This window comes from Chelon labrosus (genome assembly GCF_963514085.1).
Source record: "Chelon labrosus genome assembly, chromosome: 22".
Classification (NCBI taxonomy): Eukaryota; Metazoa; Chordata; class Actinopteri; order Mugiliformes; family Mugilidae; genus Chelon; species Chelon labrosus.
Window position 1 is genome coordinate 17,807,688 of NC_140355.1, and position 14,687 is coordinate 17,822,374.

At 41.4% G+C, this 14,687-nt stretch overlaps 1 protein-coding gene across 1 annotated transcript; it reads right to left on the reverse strand.

Moving 5' to 3' along the window:
- Positions 1–137: 137 nt before the first annotated feature.
- prkaa1 (protein kinase, AMP-activated, alpha 1 catalytic subunit) lies at positions 138–11,438 on the reverse strand. The gene is made up of 9 exons (XM_084572326.1): positions 11,262–11,438; positions 8,248–8,389; positions 6,790–6,883; positions 6,337–6,481; positions 5,673–5,760; positions 5,327–5,551; positions 4,663–5,176; positions 4,444–4,570; positions 138–2,943 (listed from the first exon to the last, which is right to left on the reverse strand). Exons 1-9 carry the CDS (start codon positions 11,356–11,358, stop codon positions 2,660–2,662), a joined length of 1,716 nt encoding a protein of 571 aa, XP_084428452.1. The 5' UTR covers positions 11,359–11,438; the 3' UTR covers positions 138–2,659.
- Between the last annotated feature and the right edge of the window lie 3,249 nt (positions 11,439–14,687).

The window sequence follows — 14,687 nt, forward strand, 5'->3', positions numbered from 1 at the left end:
CATGATCTTAGAATAACAGTGCCATCCTTTCTCCTTGCAGTTTGATATTCCTTGATTAATATATAAAGTTAATTAAGATGTAGTAAGTAAAATTAGTCAAAACACTATACACATACAAACTTCAGCAGAACTTTGTGCAATTCAGCAGTTTATTAGGCAGTTGTGTATACAAATGATTCAACACTGTCAATTCAAATTTACACTGGTCAATCTGGTAGGGTCCCCTTACACACCAAACAAAAATAAATCTTTATTTGAAGCAGTTCAAGCAAATCCTGGACTGAACAGTCCACTTAGACACCATTCCAAGGCAAAAAGTTCACGTTTTTGCACACATTCATTTATTATCTGACAAAACCCATCATGTTAACCATGACAAGCTTTTGTACTCAGAACTGCACCTACGAATGTTTAGTTTTACAACAGCTTTCCAAGACCATAGGGTGTGTGTCCTTACCATGATCACTATAAGTCTAAAACTGAGACATAAAGGTCAAATATCAACAAAATATTTTACTCCGAACCTGTTCCAACAGGGGAAATGAAATGGTCACAATTATTGTCACTCTTAGCAAATTTTGCTGAATTAAATCTCTGAAATGTAAATTTTTTAAATGAGTGAGATTTCTTTCAGATTTTTAAAGCTGTGGAGAAAAAAAATAAAACCAAACTTTAAGTGTCTGATTTTACAGTAAGAACATGCAAATCCTGGTTTGACTGACGGAGCCAATTTACCTCACAAGTTTGCTTTGGTTTTCCTATTGCCATTAATAAAGACGGTAGCAGTTACTGATGTCTACAATAGTTTGGCAACAACATGACCAGATGATAAAATGTTTGCGGCGTGAATAATGATCAATTCTTCACCAACAGTAATAGTGAATTTTAACCCTTAAAAATGCAATAGGTGCCAATAATTTCCGACCAGCACTGAATTCCAACTTTCACCGACATAAAAACAGAACAGTACTGATAATCATAAGGCAGCCAAACTGACACCACTTAAAACGTTAAGACCGTGGACAGAAAATGGAGTGAAACGCATGAAACGTGGAATTAAAGACATATCTGTGACCTGGTGAGCTTTCAAGTGTTCTGACATTTTGTTATCAAATATAAATCAGCCACACATTTGCCATCTTGATATTTTTTTTTCTTCCCTGTCAACAGAACTCTCATCATCCCGACAGGGCTTCATAATTCCAAGCTCACAAGTCTGTTTCAGGTTTAAACACGCGTAAACCTTTGTTTAAGGTCAAACCTCTGAGGGAATGCATGGGAAATCAAAACATAAACATGTCCAAAAATGACATTATTTTGGATGTATTCACCTGCCAACAAACACTGTCCATGCACTGCATGTAATTGCTACTACTCACTTTCAGATTGAGTCCAGAGGCCTATACACGTGTGATGGATTGGCATTTACGAATTTAAGTAGGCAAAAGGCATTTCACTCAGTAATCATATTCAAATCCTATTCATTAATCTAAAAAAGAGAAAATATATAACGAAAAAAAGTCAAAAATCAACTTGTCATTTTTATATGCGACACTGAAAATGATATATTTATAGATTTTTGACTGTCATGGCAAAATATCTCTTAAATGGTAAAAGCGGGTTATAGTTACGTGGAAAGACAATCAAGTATCAGAGTAACTGTGATTGAAGGAAACAAACAGTGATATTGATTTAAAAACCAGACAGTAAAAAAACAAAAAAAAAAACAAAAAAGGAAAATATATACCATCCAGCAATAGATCTTAATGCAAAGAAAAAAAAAATTCAATTTCCATTAGAACCAACACTCCATCCACTTAACGCACTGATAAATATATTCACGTCTTTATATATAAAAATGTAGGGGACAGACAAAGTCAAACAAATTTTTACAACAAGGACAAAACCATGAAAATTTAAGTCTTTGACTATTCAGATCCACAAAAAAAAGAAAAAAAAAAGAAAACCTAACATAAATCTGATGAAGCATTCTTTTGTCCCTGACACAAGGCAGAAATACAGGGGTCACTGCTCGTCTTCAGAGTCTAATGAATGTATAATGGGTACGACCACCCTCCTTATATAGCCAGTGCAGCGCCCCCACCCCCCGATACACCTGCACCACTACTCTGGTCCCCACTGAGAGAGAAAAAACCAAAAAAAAAAAAAAACAAGAGCAGCAGAAAATAAAAGAATATTGTGCAAAAGTGCGTCCTGCATCCAATGACCGCCACATTAATTCCCAACCTCGACATGCGGCTTTCTTCTCTGCAGGCAAATACGTGATCTCGTTCTCTGTACTGGAAAGCAGTGCTCACTGGCTACAGTACAGAAAATTCAGTGTAATCACTTGCGCGTATATGTATCGGTGGGATGTGGACATTTGCTATTAAACTGATTAGGAAATTGTAAACCCCCCTCCTAAATGTTGTTCTGTCGTCGCTAATTACGTAGCTTGTCGTTCGTCTTTCTCAGTAACCCCTTACATCCCCACTCAGCTCAGTATACATCCCTTCCGCTTAGGGAACACCAACCTGCATCAGTGCCATGGGACAATCACTTCATCCTGAACCAGGACGAACTGAGCCATGAATCGGTTGCATGCTTATTGCTATCAAGACACTCGGAGAGGAAAAAAGGCTAGCGATTGTTTTGCAAGCTATCGTGCAAGTAGTTTAATAAGGTTTGCACACATCTCAAAGAACTCGATGGTGTGGCTTCCCGGTCGAGGGACGGTCGCGGTGTCCCCCCCTCCCGTTGAGTCGATGGATGAGGTCAGCGATGAAGCTAAGGAGCCTTCGGCGGCCTTGGTGGGGGGCACAGTGCTAGAAGCAGCAGGAACGTCTGCCCCGTCTACATCGTTCTTAATAGTCGTGCGGTAGTTGCCCACAGATCCGGACCGGAGAGGGGTAGCAGTTCCAGATTTTGTCTCCAACATATCATCTGAAGAGCACAAGACAGAACTAGCATTTATCTAAGGACTCACACGCAATTGTTTTTTGATTTAATTCAAGATTAATGGCTATAAAAACCGTGTTCGCAGTTTTGAGTACTGGGGTGGGCAACCTAAGGCCTGTGGGCCATATAAGGCCCATTAAGCTGTGTAATTTGGCCAGTCAAGCATGTATAAATATATACAACTACTGACCCAGCCTGCCTGTCAGATTTTAAAACCCAGTGCGGCCCTTGAGCCAAAAAGTCTCCCGACTTCTGCACTAGACCCTAGTAATCCGCTAATGATCAGAATAAAAGCCAAATCAGGATAAAGCGCTTCATGTAGCCACCGCAAACGGAGCACATTTACAAATTAGATCGAGAGAGGGAGGTGCAGACCTCTAATAATATGTTCAATAGTCAAATATTGGCACCTAAACTTGCAAGTTTCCAAGAGGGACAGAAACATGGAGGGAGAAACAAATTTGTTGTTCAAACAAGCAATTCAAAAGATGAACTCGACTGGAATGAACGTGGTCTGCAATGTTAAAGACGTGGGTCTGTCATTTATTGTACTGAACAATGAAAAAAGTGTTAAATTTATAGCAGATTGATGTTTTGGAGCATATAAATACATATACTTATCAGATCAGAACAATTTCAGTCGGCTTGAAGGAACATATAAACTAAGCTATTGGCTCCTGCCTAACTAAACAATGAGCATTAATGTCGTTCATCTTTTGATTGTCTAATTCAGCCAATGTTCCATTCCTTTAAAGTCTACAGCTCCACAAGTAAACATGAGGGCTGAGCTGGCTGGTGCCTGGAGTCAAATTGTAACCTCATACCCTTTATACAGCGTGCCTTTGCAACATCAATGGCCCATAACAGCACTCTTATCTCACATTTTCCTTTGAGGCACCTACACACACTTCCCTTAACAGTGAGTCAATCATTTATGAAGTCAACACCGGGGCAGCAAACTACAGGACCAGAATCCAGATAAACACCATGTAGACACAGACGGCTTAAAGGAATATCTGCTGCTATAACAGTTTATTAAGTTGACAAAACAGTGTGAATGGTATGAGACGGGTTTGAGAAACACGTCTTAAAATGTGACCAGTATAAAACACTAAGTCTAATCCCATCAAATCAAGTTTTGTAACGGTCACAGCCACCACAGTATAACATTTATGTCTCAACAAGACAACTAACCGCAGACTTGTGCAAGACAGAACAGTATTATCATCTTTGGTTTGTTGTGTTTCTGGTATTTGTTGGCACATGTCATCTTCATATCATAGACATACTACTGTGCTGTTTATTCAACTCTATAAAACTGATTACTGATATTCTCTCTCCTCGTGGTTGATTTCATTTATACACTGTGTGTTTTTGCCCTACAGGTGTGAACATCGGAACCCAGTGGCCACTTCGTCTTGACCCAAATAGAGATTGTATTACTAACCTACAAAAAAAAAAAAAAAAAGAGTGGGTAAAACTTACCATCTATGCTACGGAAGTCAAGGAGGTAGGTTCTACTGTCCACCTGGTAGAGTTGAAGGCTCATCTTGGTTTGCATCCCAGTAACAGGATTCTTCCTTCTCACGCGTAGATAATATGGATTCACAACCTGGAAGGGTTTTGAATGGGAAAGAAATCGTAACTGTTAAAATGTGTGACTTTAAACTACAATTTATGAAGCACTATGTCAGGCGTATTCACCTTCCACTCGTAATCCAGCTGTTTCATGGCGCGGCACACTTCTGACATGATATCATTGGGTCTGCTCTGACTGCGGATGCCCAGGTGCCACTTGGCCCTTCTAACACCCTGGTGCTTGGACTTCTGGGGGTTCAGTTCATCCAGTGTGTGGCGAGGCCTGGGGGGAGTCTCCGCCACCAGAAAGGGTACGCGCTCGGGGTGGGGCTTGATCGCCACGGCTGCACCGGACGACGTCAGGTGCTGGTCATCCAGAAAAGAGTCGGGAGGGCTGGACGCCAAGTAGAAGTCCTTGGCTTCGCTCATGATGCGGCGATTGTCAATGATGAGATGGTAGGCGACGGCCAGCGGGTCCTGATGATTGCGACTATAGATGCAGGCTAGGACCTCCTCCTCTGGGCACTCAAATTTCTCACATACCTCCTTCAGGGCTTCGTCGTCAATCATGTTGTTGCTGTAGGAGGGGTCCTCGGGGAACAAGTACTTGGGCAGGTCCTGTTTGAACCACTCATCCTCTCTGTGGGGAGGAACTGTTTTAGTAGCTAAACAAACCAGACCATGAATGCAACAACACCAACAGGATGATAAACTTGTATTAAGTTGTTGTCATAAAGATAATATGATCTACAATCTTGACAATAAAAGCTTGGTGTTTTGACTGGCTTACCGGATCTCTTTGATTGTGGCTCTTTTCATTGGGTCCACCTGCAGCATGTGTTTAAGGAGGCTTATAACTGAAGGGTTCAGATACTGCGGGGTGAAAAAGATCCCATCGCAGATCTTCTTGAAGAGCGTTGGCACGTGATCGTCATCAAAGGGGAGCGTCCCACACAACAAGGCATAGAGAATGACCCCACTACTCCAGATATCCACCTCGGGACCAGCGTATAACCTGAGTACAAAGGCACAATCATGAAAGCAGTGTCTCATTAAGGTTTGTTTATCCAACAGCTAATGCCATGATAGATTTCGTCTTTCTTAGCTTCTAGAGATGGAATAATAATAAACATTACCTTCCTGAGATGACCTCAGGAGCAGCATAGTTTGGAGAACCACAACTTGTTCTCAGGAACTCTCCGTCTGACATCATGTTTGACAAACCTGCACAGGATTTTACGCTGTTATATAGCATATAAATAGCAGCCTAAGGAGGAAACATATTAATGCCAAATAAAACATGTATTTGTTTTGATGCCACTTTGGCCATTTTTACTTTAATTTCAAGTTAAGCTATTTACTTGCCATACAATATGTCTCAAAAACCTCATGAAAAATTGTGGTGTGATATGGTGCTGGTTCTGTTGCGATAACTCGTGGAACACGTTGGTATGCACACAAAGAAGGAATGTTTTAGTCATTGTCAGCTAAGTTTTTACAATGTCTTGTTTATTCCAGGTTGTACAGTCACTGCAGCTAAACCTTGGGCTAACAGGAAAGAGAAAGTGCCTTTTCCGCTGGCAGCGAGAGGAAGAATGAGTCACAGAGACACAACCCAGAGCAGAGACAAAATACAAATGCATTCACTAAGGATTAAAAATTAAACTCCCATTAGACGGTCTGTGATGCGATTTGCTCACAAGATACAAACACAACTGCCATCGACTCATAGTTCACAATAGTGCGCTCACAAAAATGTCCAAAATTACCATATTAAAATACTGACTGACAAACACTTACCAAAGTCTGCAATCTTGGCATTCATGTGCGCATCAAGCAGCACATTCTCTGGCTTGAGGTCCCTGTGTACCACCATGTGCCTGTGGCAGTAATCAACTGCTGAAATAATCTGCTGGAACAGTCGACGGCTCTCCTTTTCATCCAACTGTCAAAGCAGAAATCATCCATTAGGTGTGATCTCCTCTGTGACTCAGATAGCACATCGCTGCTGACTAAGCACCGCTCCACGTTGCGTTCGATATCTTTTCCAGCCGTCGTCGTCGGTTTGTGGTTCACTCAGTTCAGAGATTACTGTATCTCCAAAAACTGGCCGACAATTACAAGCCCCGCTGTGATCCCACTAATAATAAAACACGCAACATCTGCTACGTATAAAAGATCGAAGCGTGACACGAAAATGCCGTACATCTGCACACACACGATACGATTTCCAGTGCTGGAGCGTATTATTACCTTTCCATTTTTGCAGATGTAGTCAAAGAGCTCTCCTCCTGAGACATACTCCATCACCATGAAGATATCTGTAGGGGTGCTAATAACCTGATACCTACAGTAATGAACACAAAGGTGAAAGCATGTGGGTTATCCGCAGTAGGCAGTTGTACAGAGTGCATTATGTCATCGTTTATATAAAGATAAATGGGAATGTGCGCAATCAGCTGAGACTAGAAATGAACTGCGCAGTCAGAGTGGAATCCAGTAATATCAGATGAAATGTGTTTGTGTGAACACAAAGCAGAGCATGTATATGAGGCTCATTTTCATAAAGCAAATCATTGTAATCTATGCAAAACATGCAGCTTGGAGTTCACAAGTTTTAAAATACTGACAACCAGTGGCAAAGTAATGACAGCAGTGGAAAACGTCTACCAGCTGCAGTTAATCAGAAAACTGCCATGTCTGAAAACAAAGACAATAATAACTGTGGTGCAGTCCACAGAAAGAAATAGTGTCTGAGAGTTTAACCAAGTTTCAGCAGATGTTCACATCTCACGTGTCGCAATTGCTACTATGAAACACAAGAAGCAGTCTTACATTACTTTTCTCCATTTGGTTTTATTCTGCCCTGACAGCAAATGCTACGTCCTTTGGCCCACTGGTATGTGCACACTGTCAAAGATGGGATCTCTCGCCCTCTCTCCTACTCACGGCACAGTTTACATTCTTCTGCATGCATGACATGGAACTGGTATTTCAGGCAATTAACCACGCCTCCTGGTCAGTTTAATGACCCTGCGACTGGTGGCTTTGAGCCTGTGGACACTCGCATACCAGGCAGGAAGTACCACAGCAATTTTCTAACAATATTTTTAGCCCAGTGCCCCTTTCATCATGGTTTTCCCCATCTACGGCACGGTTCGAGTTATTAAATAAAGCCAACCTTGCAACAGCCACTATCGCTGGTTGATGCGTAACGGTAGCCAACTGATGTGGACCGTCACAGTCGGTTCAGACGCTAAAGTTAAACAATGACTCATTCAAAATGTCAAATCTAGTGATCTATCTGCTTCGGCGTGGGCAGATATTGTCAGCAATGCCATAAACACTTTAAAACAGAACTGATCACAAGCAGAGATTGAAAGTGGCATTTCTTTTCTGCTAAACTGCACACAAATTGACTATATTGTAATTGCACAGTAGATGCACATTTAGATATTGATTTAAGAGGTCGAAACAGTAAGGCAAGACAAAGATAATGGTCTTTTTTTTTTGAAGATAAAAGGCTAACAGAAGGGACAAACAAAACTGGGAGAGGGCTGACGGGAGAGGAGACTGGGTCAGACAGATATCCTCCTGGATGGATGTATTTCTAAAACACACTATTAAAGCCTGGAAATAGCTCAGTGGGTGGCATTAATGTGGCGGCAGGGGGATTACAGCGCAGTGAGCAGAGTGTAATCTAGGACTTACAGTTTAATTATGTGAGGGTGCCTGAAAAGCTTGAGGTTCTGGATCTCCCGGCGAATCTTCCCCACCACGTCCAAACTGCGGATCTTCTGCCTGTTCAAGATCTTCACCGCCACTTGGTGCTTGGTAAGCTCATGTTGGCCCACTGCGGGATAAACAGGGTGAGAGTGCATGATTAATACCAGATATATATTTAATTAAACTTGTTTAAATCGACTAAGTTTACACACTTAGAGGTAGTGCAGAAACAACAGACACAGAGTAATCCCTATGATTTATTTACAGCCGCTACTTTAGACATATTGACAGTCCCTTTTTGTTCCCCACCAACTTTAGCTTTCACATGCTCCACTGTTACACAAAGTACACAGACAAGTGCGGACACATCATGCCCACATTAGAGAACCACCATCAGTCCCGAAAGCCGATCGTAACGTTACCTCGCGTCACCTTTGGCTAGAACACAATGTTGAACTTGAAGACAACAGTCGATGTTCAGCTGGCAAAATGTGTTTTTCGTGCCTGCGTGAAAAGACAATAACACTTCTGGGAAACCAGAAGCAATACTAATAGCTGGTCGACCAGGAAGCTAGGACAAGCTACAAACTGTTACGCAGAGACACAGAGCAGGCCTCTCCAGAATGACGATGATCAGATAGTCTACATTTTATTCATCCCAGATCAGGGCTGTCAAACTCATTTTAGTTCAGGGGCCAGACCAATAACACGATAGCGTATTTACCCATAAATAACGACAACTATAAATGTTTCCCTTTGTTTTAGTGCAAAGAAGACCATTATGAAAATGTATACATTTAATGAAAGTAATTTTTGCACTTCACAAATTCATCCCACGGACCAGATTGGACCCTCAGGCGGGCCGGTTTTCTCCCCCGGGCCGTATGTTTGACACATATGTCCTAGATGATCATGTTCACATATTTGTGCGTTCAACTGTTTAGATGAGAAGATTCAGCGTGCCCTTTATACGTCGTAATTTTGTTTACGTTCCGTCACTTTCGTTTTTTTCTTCTCATGCACTGGTTCTTTAAGGTGAACAGCCAATCAGAGCGATCTCTCCGTCTGATTAAATCTTACATGAAGGTTGTGGTATTCAACATTTGTTTAAAATAAGTGAGCGAGCTGTTGATTAAAGTGTATTTTTTATCTTGGGGCTGAGGTTTGAAGCACTATTAAATTATACTGTTTTGTACAAACACGTATATTTGTTATTGTGACAACCCATTTTAGCGAGCGGGGCTAAATAACAGAAACACATCTATGTATAATTCAATATAGTTTAGGAGCACTACAAACTACATCCTCCAAAGTTGAATCACCACCTTTCTTTAAACTGAACATTACAGCAGTCGTGAATGCCAACAGTAAAACATTAACTCTTGCTTAGGGACGGAAACGTCGTGCTGTACTTTTCTCAGAATTAGTGTAAAAGGTCCTTTCATTTTGTGGATGTGGTTTCGCCTGACGATTTCAAAGGGGTGTCGCAAGAGGTTTTGAGTCACATCAAAGAGGGAATCCTTCAGTTGAAGCGTGTGCGGCACGGATAAGCAACACAACCCCGACCTCGTCCGAACACATCTTCCATTTAGAGAAAAAATTAATCCCAACATCTGAATGAGTGGTGGGAAAACGGCACAATTGCAGATGGGATGTTTAGTGAACAGCAGCTTTAAAGTCTTCAGTAATCAGGAGCATAATCACACTCCTTTTTCCATTCTACATCAACAAAAAACTGAGGGCAGAGAGATGACTCACCGGGAATTAACTGACTGTAAACAGAGCTGATGGTTGTTCTGACTGTTTTTTTTTAAAAGTGAGGGACTGCACAGTTTAATTATTGGGATTTATAGTGTATATACAGCAATCAGGCATAACATTATGACCACATGCCTATTATTGTGTAGGTCTCCCTTGGTTGTGACTCATCAGAGAATGGGCATGGGCCTTCTGAGGGTGTCCTTGGTGTCGGGCAACAGAAAGTTGTTAGTGGGGGAGCTTTGGGTCAGATCAGATACTTGATGAGTTTGGGATCTAGTGAATTTGGAGGTCAGGTCAACACCTTGTGCTGTTTTTTTTTTGTTTTTTTTAGTTGTTCCTAAACTGTTTCTGTGTGTGTGCTTGTGTCAGGCTGCTGCCATCAACGAGTGTCATTGCTATGGGGTGGGGGTGCCTGGTCTGGTCTGGTCTAGGTGGGTGCTACATGTCTGAGTAACATCCATATGAATGAATGCCAGGTCCAAAGGTTTCCCGGCAGAACATTGCATTGTCACAAGATGGTCTTACTTCTCCTGTCAGTGGTTTTAATGTTATGCCTGATCAGTGTATATTTATAGGTGACACGTATTATAAAGGTATTATAAAGTGAAGCAGAATACGAATGTGTGCAAATATATAACTTTTCACGAGTCTAAAATGCATTTTCCGTCAAATACACGTTAATACAAGTCGAGGTGTATGGTGACATAGGTTATTAATCATACATAGGGCGTAGATTCAGCTCGATTAAACCAGCTCTCTCCTCATAAAAGCATTACTTCTTCAAATAGGTGGAAAATAAAACTCCGACTAAATGCAATGCAAAGAAATTGAGCTCTCTTTTACTATGCTTTAAGGCGGCGAAAAGGAAGATAGCTCCTCATTAATGTGAATGAAGAGGGTTTACTTCCCGGTGTCTGTCTTGACAAGCGACTTGTGGCTCGCAGCGAGGCTAGCCCTCAACGACGCTAAACAAAACATATGTGTCTGAAATTAAAGCTAAAATCACAAACCGTGCAATGCGTCGTAGTTTCGGGCACATGCAGTCGCGCCTCTGAAAACGCACCGTTTGTCGCGAACAAGTCGAAGCGACAGCAGGGGCAACAAGTTTGTTACCTTCCTGGCGTTGCGACAGGTTAGCTTTAACGGTAGCCGCCGTTAGCAAGCTAAAGCTAAAAGCTCCCACCGCCACCATCTTTCAGTTGGCAGGATGCACAAACGCCAAGACAAGTCGGACGTACCTTTAACCTTCCCGAATGTGCCCACTCCGAGGGTGTCTCCGAGGATGTAATGTCCAATTTTAACTCTTCCTTCATGTTTCGTTTTTTCCGTCGCCATCTTCCCGCAGTGGCCTTGCTGCGGGGTTAGCTAGCTACGGGCAGAGACGGTCCGAACTCCGCTGTGTGTGCGCGCGCGCGTCTCTCTCTCTCTCTCTCTCTCCACTCTAGCGGCTCCGCTCCGCGCGGAGGGTGGGAGGCGCCCCGGCTAGTGCGCGATTCGTCAAACTCGTAGGCGACGTCAGGTGCTGCCTTCAAATGCACTCTGTAAACTACGATTTCGGGCGGTCGTTATCAACTCGTTGAGGACTAATCTACTACAATTTACGATTGCTTTGAAATGAAGGTCGTACCGTAGAGGGGGTGCAGATAAAATTGTGCATTAGGCAAATATGTGACGAGTAAACGGAAGAATGTCGGTGGCAAATGAACAATAATACAACAAAATTAACATGAATTATTAACTGCGATCATTTAAATAGGCATGAGAAACAAGTGTGGATCAAGTTGGCACTGCAGAGACACATTTTATTATTTTATTTTCATTTTGTTTTTCCATTTTTATCTACACTTAGACTAGACCAATAACAGTATTCATTCATTCATTAATTTTACTCATTTCTTTTTTTTAATTTATGTATTTTATTTAATTCTTCTTTACAGCACTTTGGTTCACTTTGGCAGTTTTTAAAGTGCTTTATAAATAAGGCTGGATTGGATTAATTCATTCATTGTATAGGTATCTCTTATCCTGTAAAGTTGTAAATATCAAAAACAGTGCACAGTTTTTATATACTATGTACACATGTATATTAATAGAAGTATACATTCACCGTATAGTTAAAAGGTCTACTTGTAGATTTTGTACATCCTCTGTTTGCAAAAATGTTTTGTGTTGCAGTGTAGTAGAGCAGTGCAGCAGTAGTTACAGCAAGAAACAGTATTTCAGTATGTGTTTATTAACATATTGCGGAAGTGGCAATAACCACAACTTGAATCTTGAATATCAAATGACTCTTGAACTTTGTCTTAACCACAGCACACGTCTATAAAGGTCGTAGGAGTTACAAAAAGGAAGTTACAAAATTAATGCATCTGCACGCATTGGAAAAAACAAAAATAAATTCATTTCAGTCTGCTCCCTAAGCGTACTGTACGCCGACACTGTCCCAGACATATTCTAAGCCATACAGTACATGTGAGGATGCAAGCATTTTTCACACAAAAGGGTCTTTGTTTACACAGATAGTGTGCAGGCGGCGTGAGAGCAGAACTGCAGCTCTGTGTCAACAATAAACCGGCAAACCGTGCTGAAACATGGCTGCTGGATCCATAATTCATGCTGCACAAACTCTGTGCCAATGGCGTGACGGAAAGACAAACATTTCATAAATGGACAGCAGCTTTTAGTGAACTGTGTTCAGATGCATCGTCCTCATCGCGTTAGTACTTCCTTCCTGCTATAATACATTATCCTATCCTGTCCATTGTCGGAAACTGTTCGAGGCAAATGAGAGTGAGCATTTGGTCGGATTAAGAGCTGGAAGGACACCCATCTGTTTTCAGCGACCAAGTATTGTTCCTCTTTAATATTCATGGGAACAGGATTTAAAAAAAGTAAAGAAATCCAGTTACATGACACCACAGAAAATTCATGATGAATATGTAACTGTTTCGTTCTTGAAATCTTCGAGAAACTGGTTATAAATCAAGTTATATATTGTTTGTCAGTCTGTCGTGTAAGTTTTCATAACTAAATGATTTTCTGTGACAAACTCCGACAGCCCAGATCTTCTCTGACATTGTAGACAGCTGCGATCCTCCCACAATCCTGCTCTTAGCGTTTTTACTTGCATATCCAACAGATGTGGCTTGTCTGTTCTTACTCGTGAGCTGCGAACATCTCAGGAAGTGGTTAAGAAAAAGGCGCTTAGATCTTTCTTGAGTTCTGTACGAAACTCCTACTGTATCTGATGACCTGGAAGCCAGAATAACAGACTCACACCGAATAACAATGACCTGGTTGGGAGGAGAAGAAGCGCTCGCTGTCAGCAGTGGATGACAAAATCTGTGAATTTATTCAGATGAATCCCGCTAGGAACTCTACTGGCTGCTGTATCTTAACAAACTATGACAAAATGAACCTCAAGTAACCTTTTTTTTTTTTTTTTTGCAAAGTACCAAACAAACACAGTCAGTGAGTGATTATCATAGAGTGGCCTGCAGTTACCATGACTCCTTAGAGAAGTCTGGAAGGAATTAACAGTGAGCAACAAAAGGCCTTGTCAGTGTATGTTTGTGTGTGTTTGCTGTGCTCTGAATGCACTTGGAGGCGAAAGGGTGTAAGGATGGTGATTGAATTAAAAGTTTATAGGCGGTAACGGCATTTTAGAGTCAGAAAAATCTTGGAGAAGTTCAATACGTCAAAGTGCAAGACAAAGTTTCCCATTTATCAGCTGGACGTTTGATGGTAAGGATAATCAATGAGGCAAAGTGGACAACTAACTAAAGGCCCCAGACACAAAGGGGCTCCAAAAGCTCCAGGTTTATTACATTTATTTCATTTGGTCCTATCTGATTTGATTAAGTGTAAATTTCTCAACTCCAACAGGTCTTCATTCTTCCATCTTGTGTCCTTATCTTATAGAGCAACTCTGTATTATAAAAAGCACACACAAAGAACACACAGAAAACATTGGGGAAACCCGTAAACTAGTGACTATGACTTTCTCAACTGATTAATATATATTTCTTTCCTATAAACTAATATTAATATCATAAAACGTAAATCAAATACATGTATTTGATAAGCTGGCACCTGGATAGAGACCAAATGATCACTTAGCGTACCAAGAGCTGCAGAAAGAGCTGCAAGTTGACAATTAATCATATATTTGAGAATTTAAAGTGATTTTGTTTTTAGGCACTGCGCTGGAGGTACAGCTCGCCAACAGGCAATGCAAGCCCCAGGCCACTAGGGGGCTCCACAAAGCTGAACAAAAAGCAGTGGAAAGTTTTCGGTGACAACAGGAGACCTCATCCACCTGACACAGTTCTGTCAGGTGCATGTCAGGTGCATGACTCTTAAATGTAGTTACGTTATAGTGGACCATGGTGCTCACTTCATTCAAAATAAAATATGACATCACTCTGACAAGAAAGAAAAAGAAAAGGGAGCCAAGAAATGGTAAGATAAGCAGACAATCACAAGTGTCACGGTTAACTTGACTCGCAGAGCAGTGTGTCCAGCTCTGTTGTCTGTGGCCATGTCTAATGTGGAGATATTTGCCTAAGGTCCCAACAGACCAGGGGTGTCAGACTGATTTTAGTTCAGGGCCCACATACAGGCCAATTTGATTTCAAGGGGACCGGATCAGGAACATCGTAGCA

Excerpts from the sequence above, each read along its gene's own strand:
- prkaa1 (XM_084572326.1), bottom strand. The coding sequence starts at position 11,358 with ATGGCGACGGAAAAAACGAAACATGAAGGAAGAGTTAAAATTGGACAT. Across the intron at positions 5,761-6,336 it reads TGCCAAGATTGCAGACTTTG|GTTTGTCAAACATGATGTCA; the intron begins GTAAGTGTTTGT and ends AATCCTGTGCAG. Across the intron at positions 2,944-4,443 it reads TGACTTCCGTAGCATAGATG|ATGATATGTTGGAGACAAAA; the intron begins GTAAGTTTTACC and ends TGTGCTCTTCAG.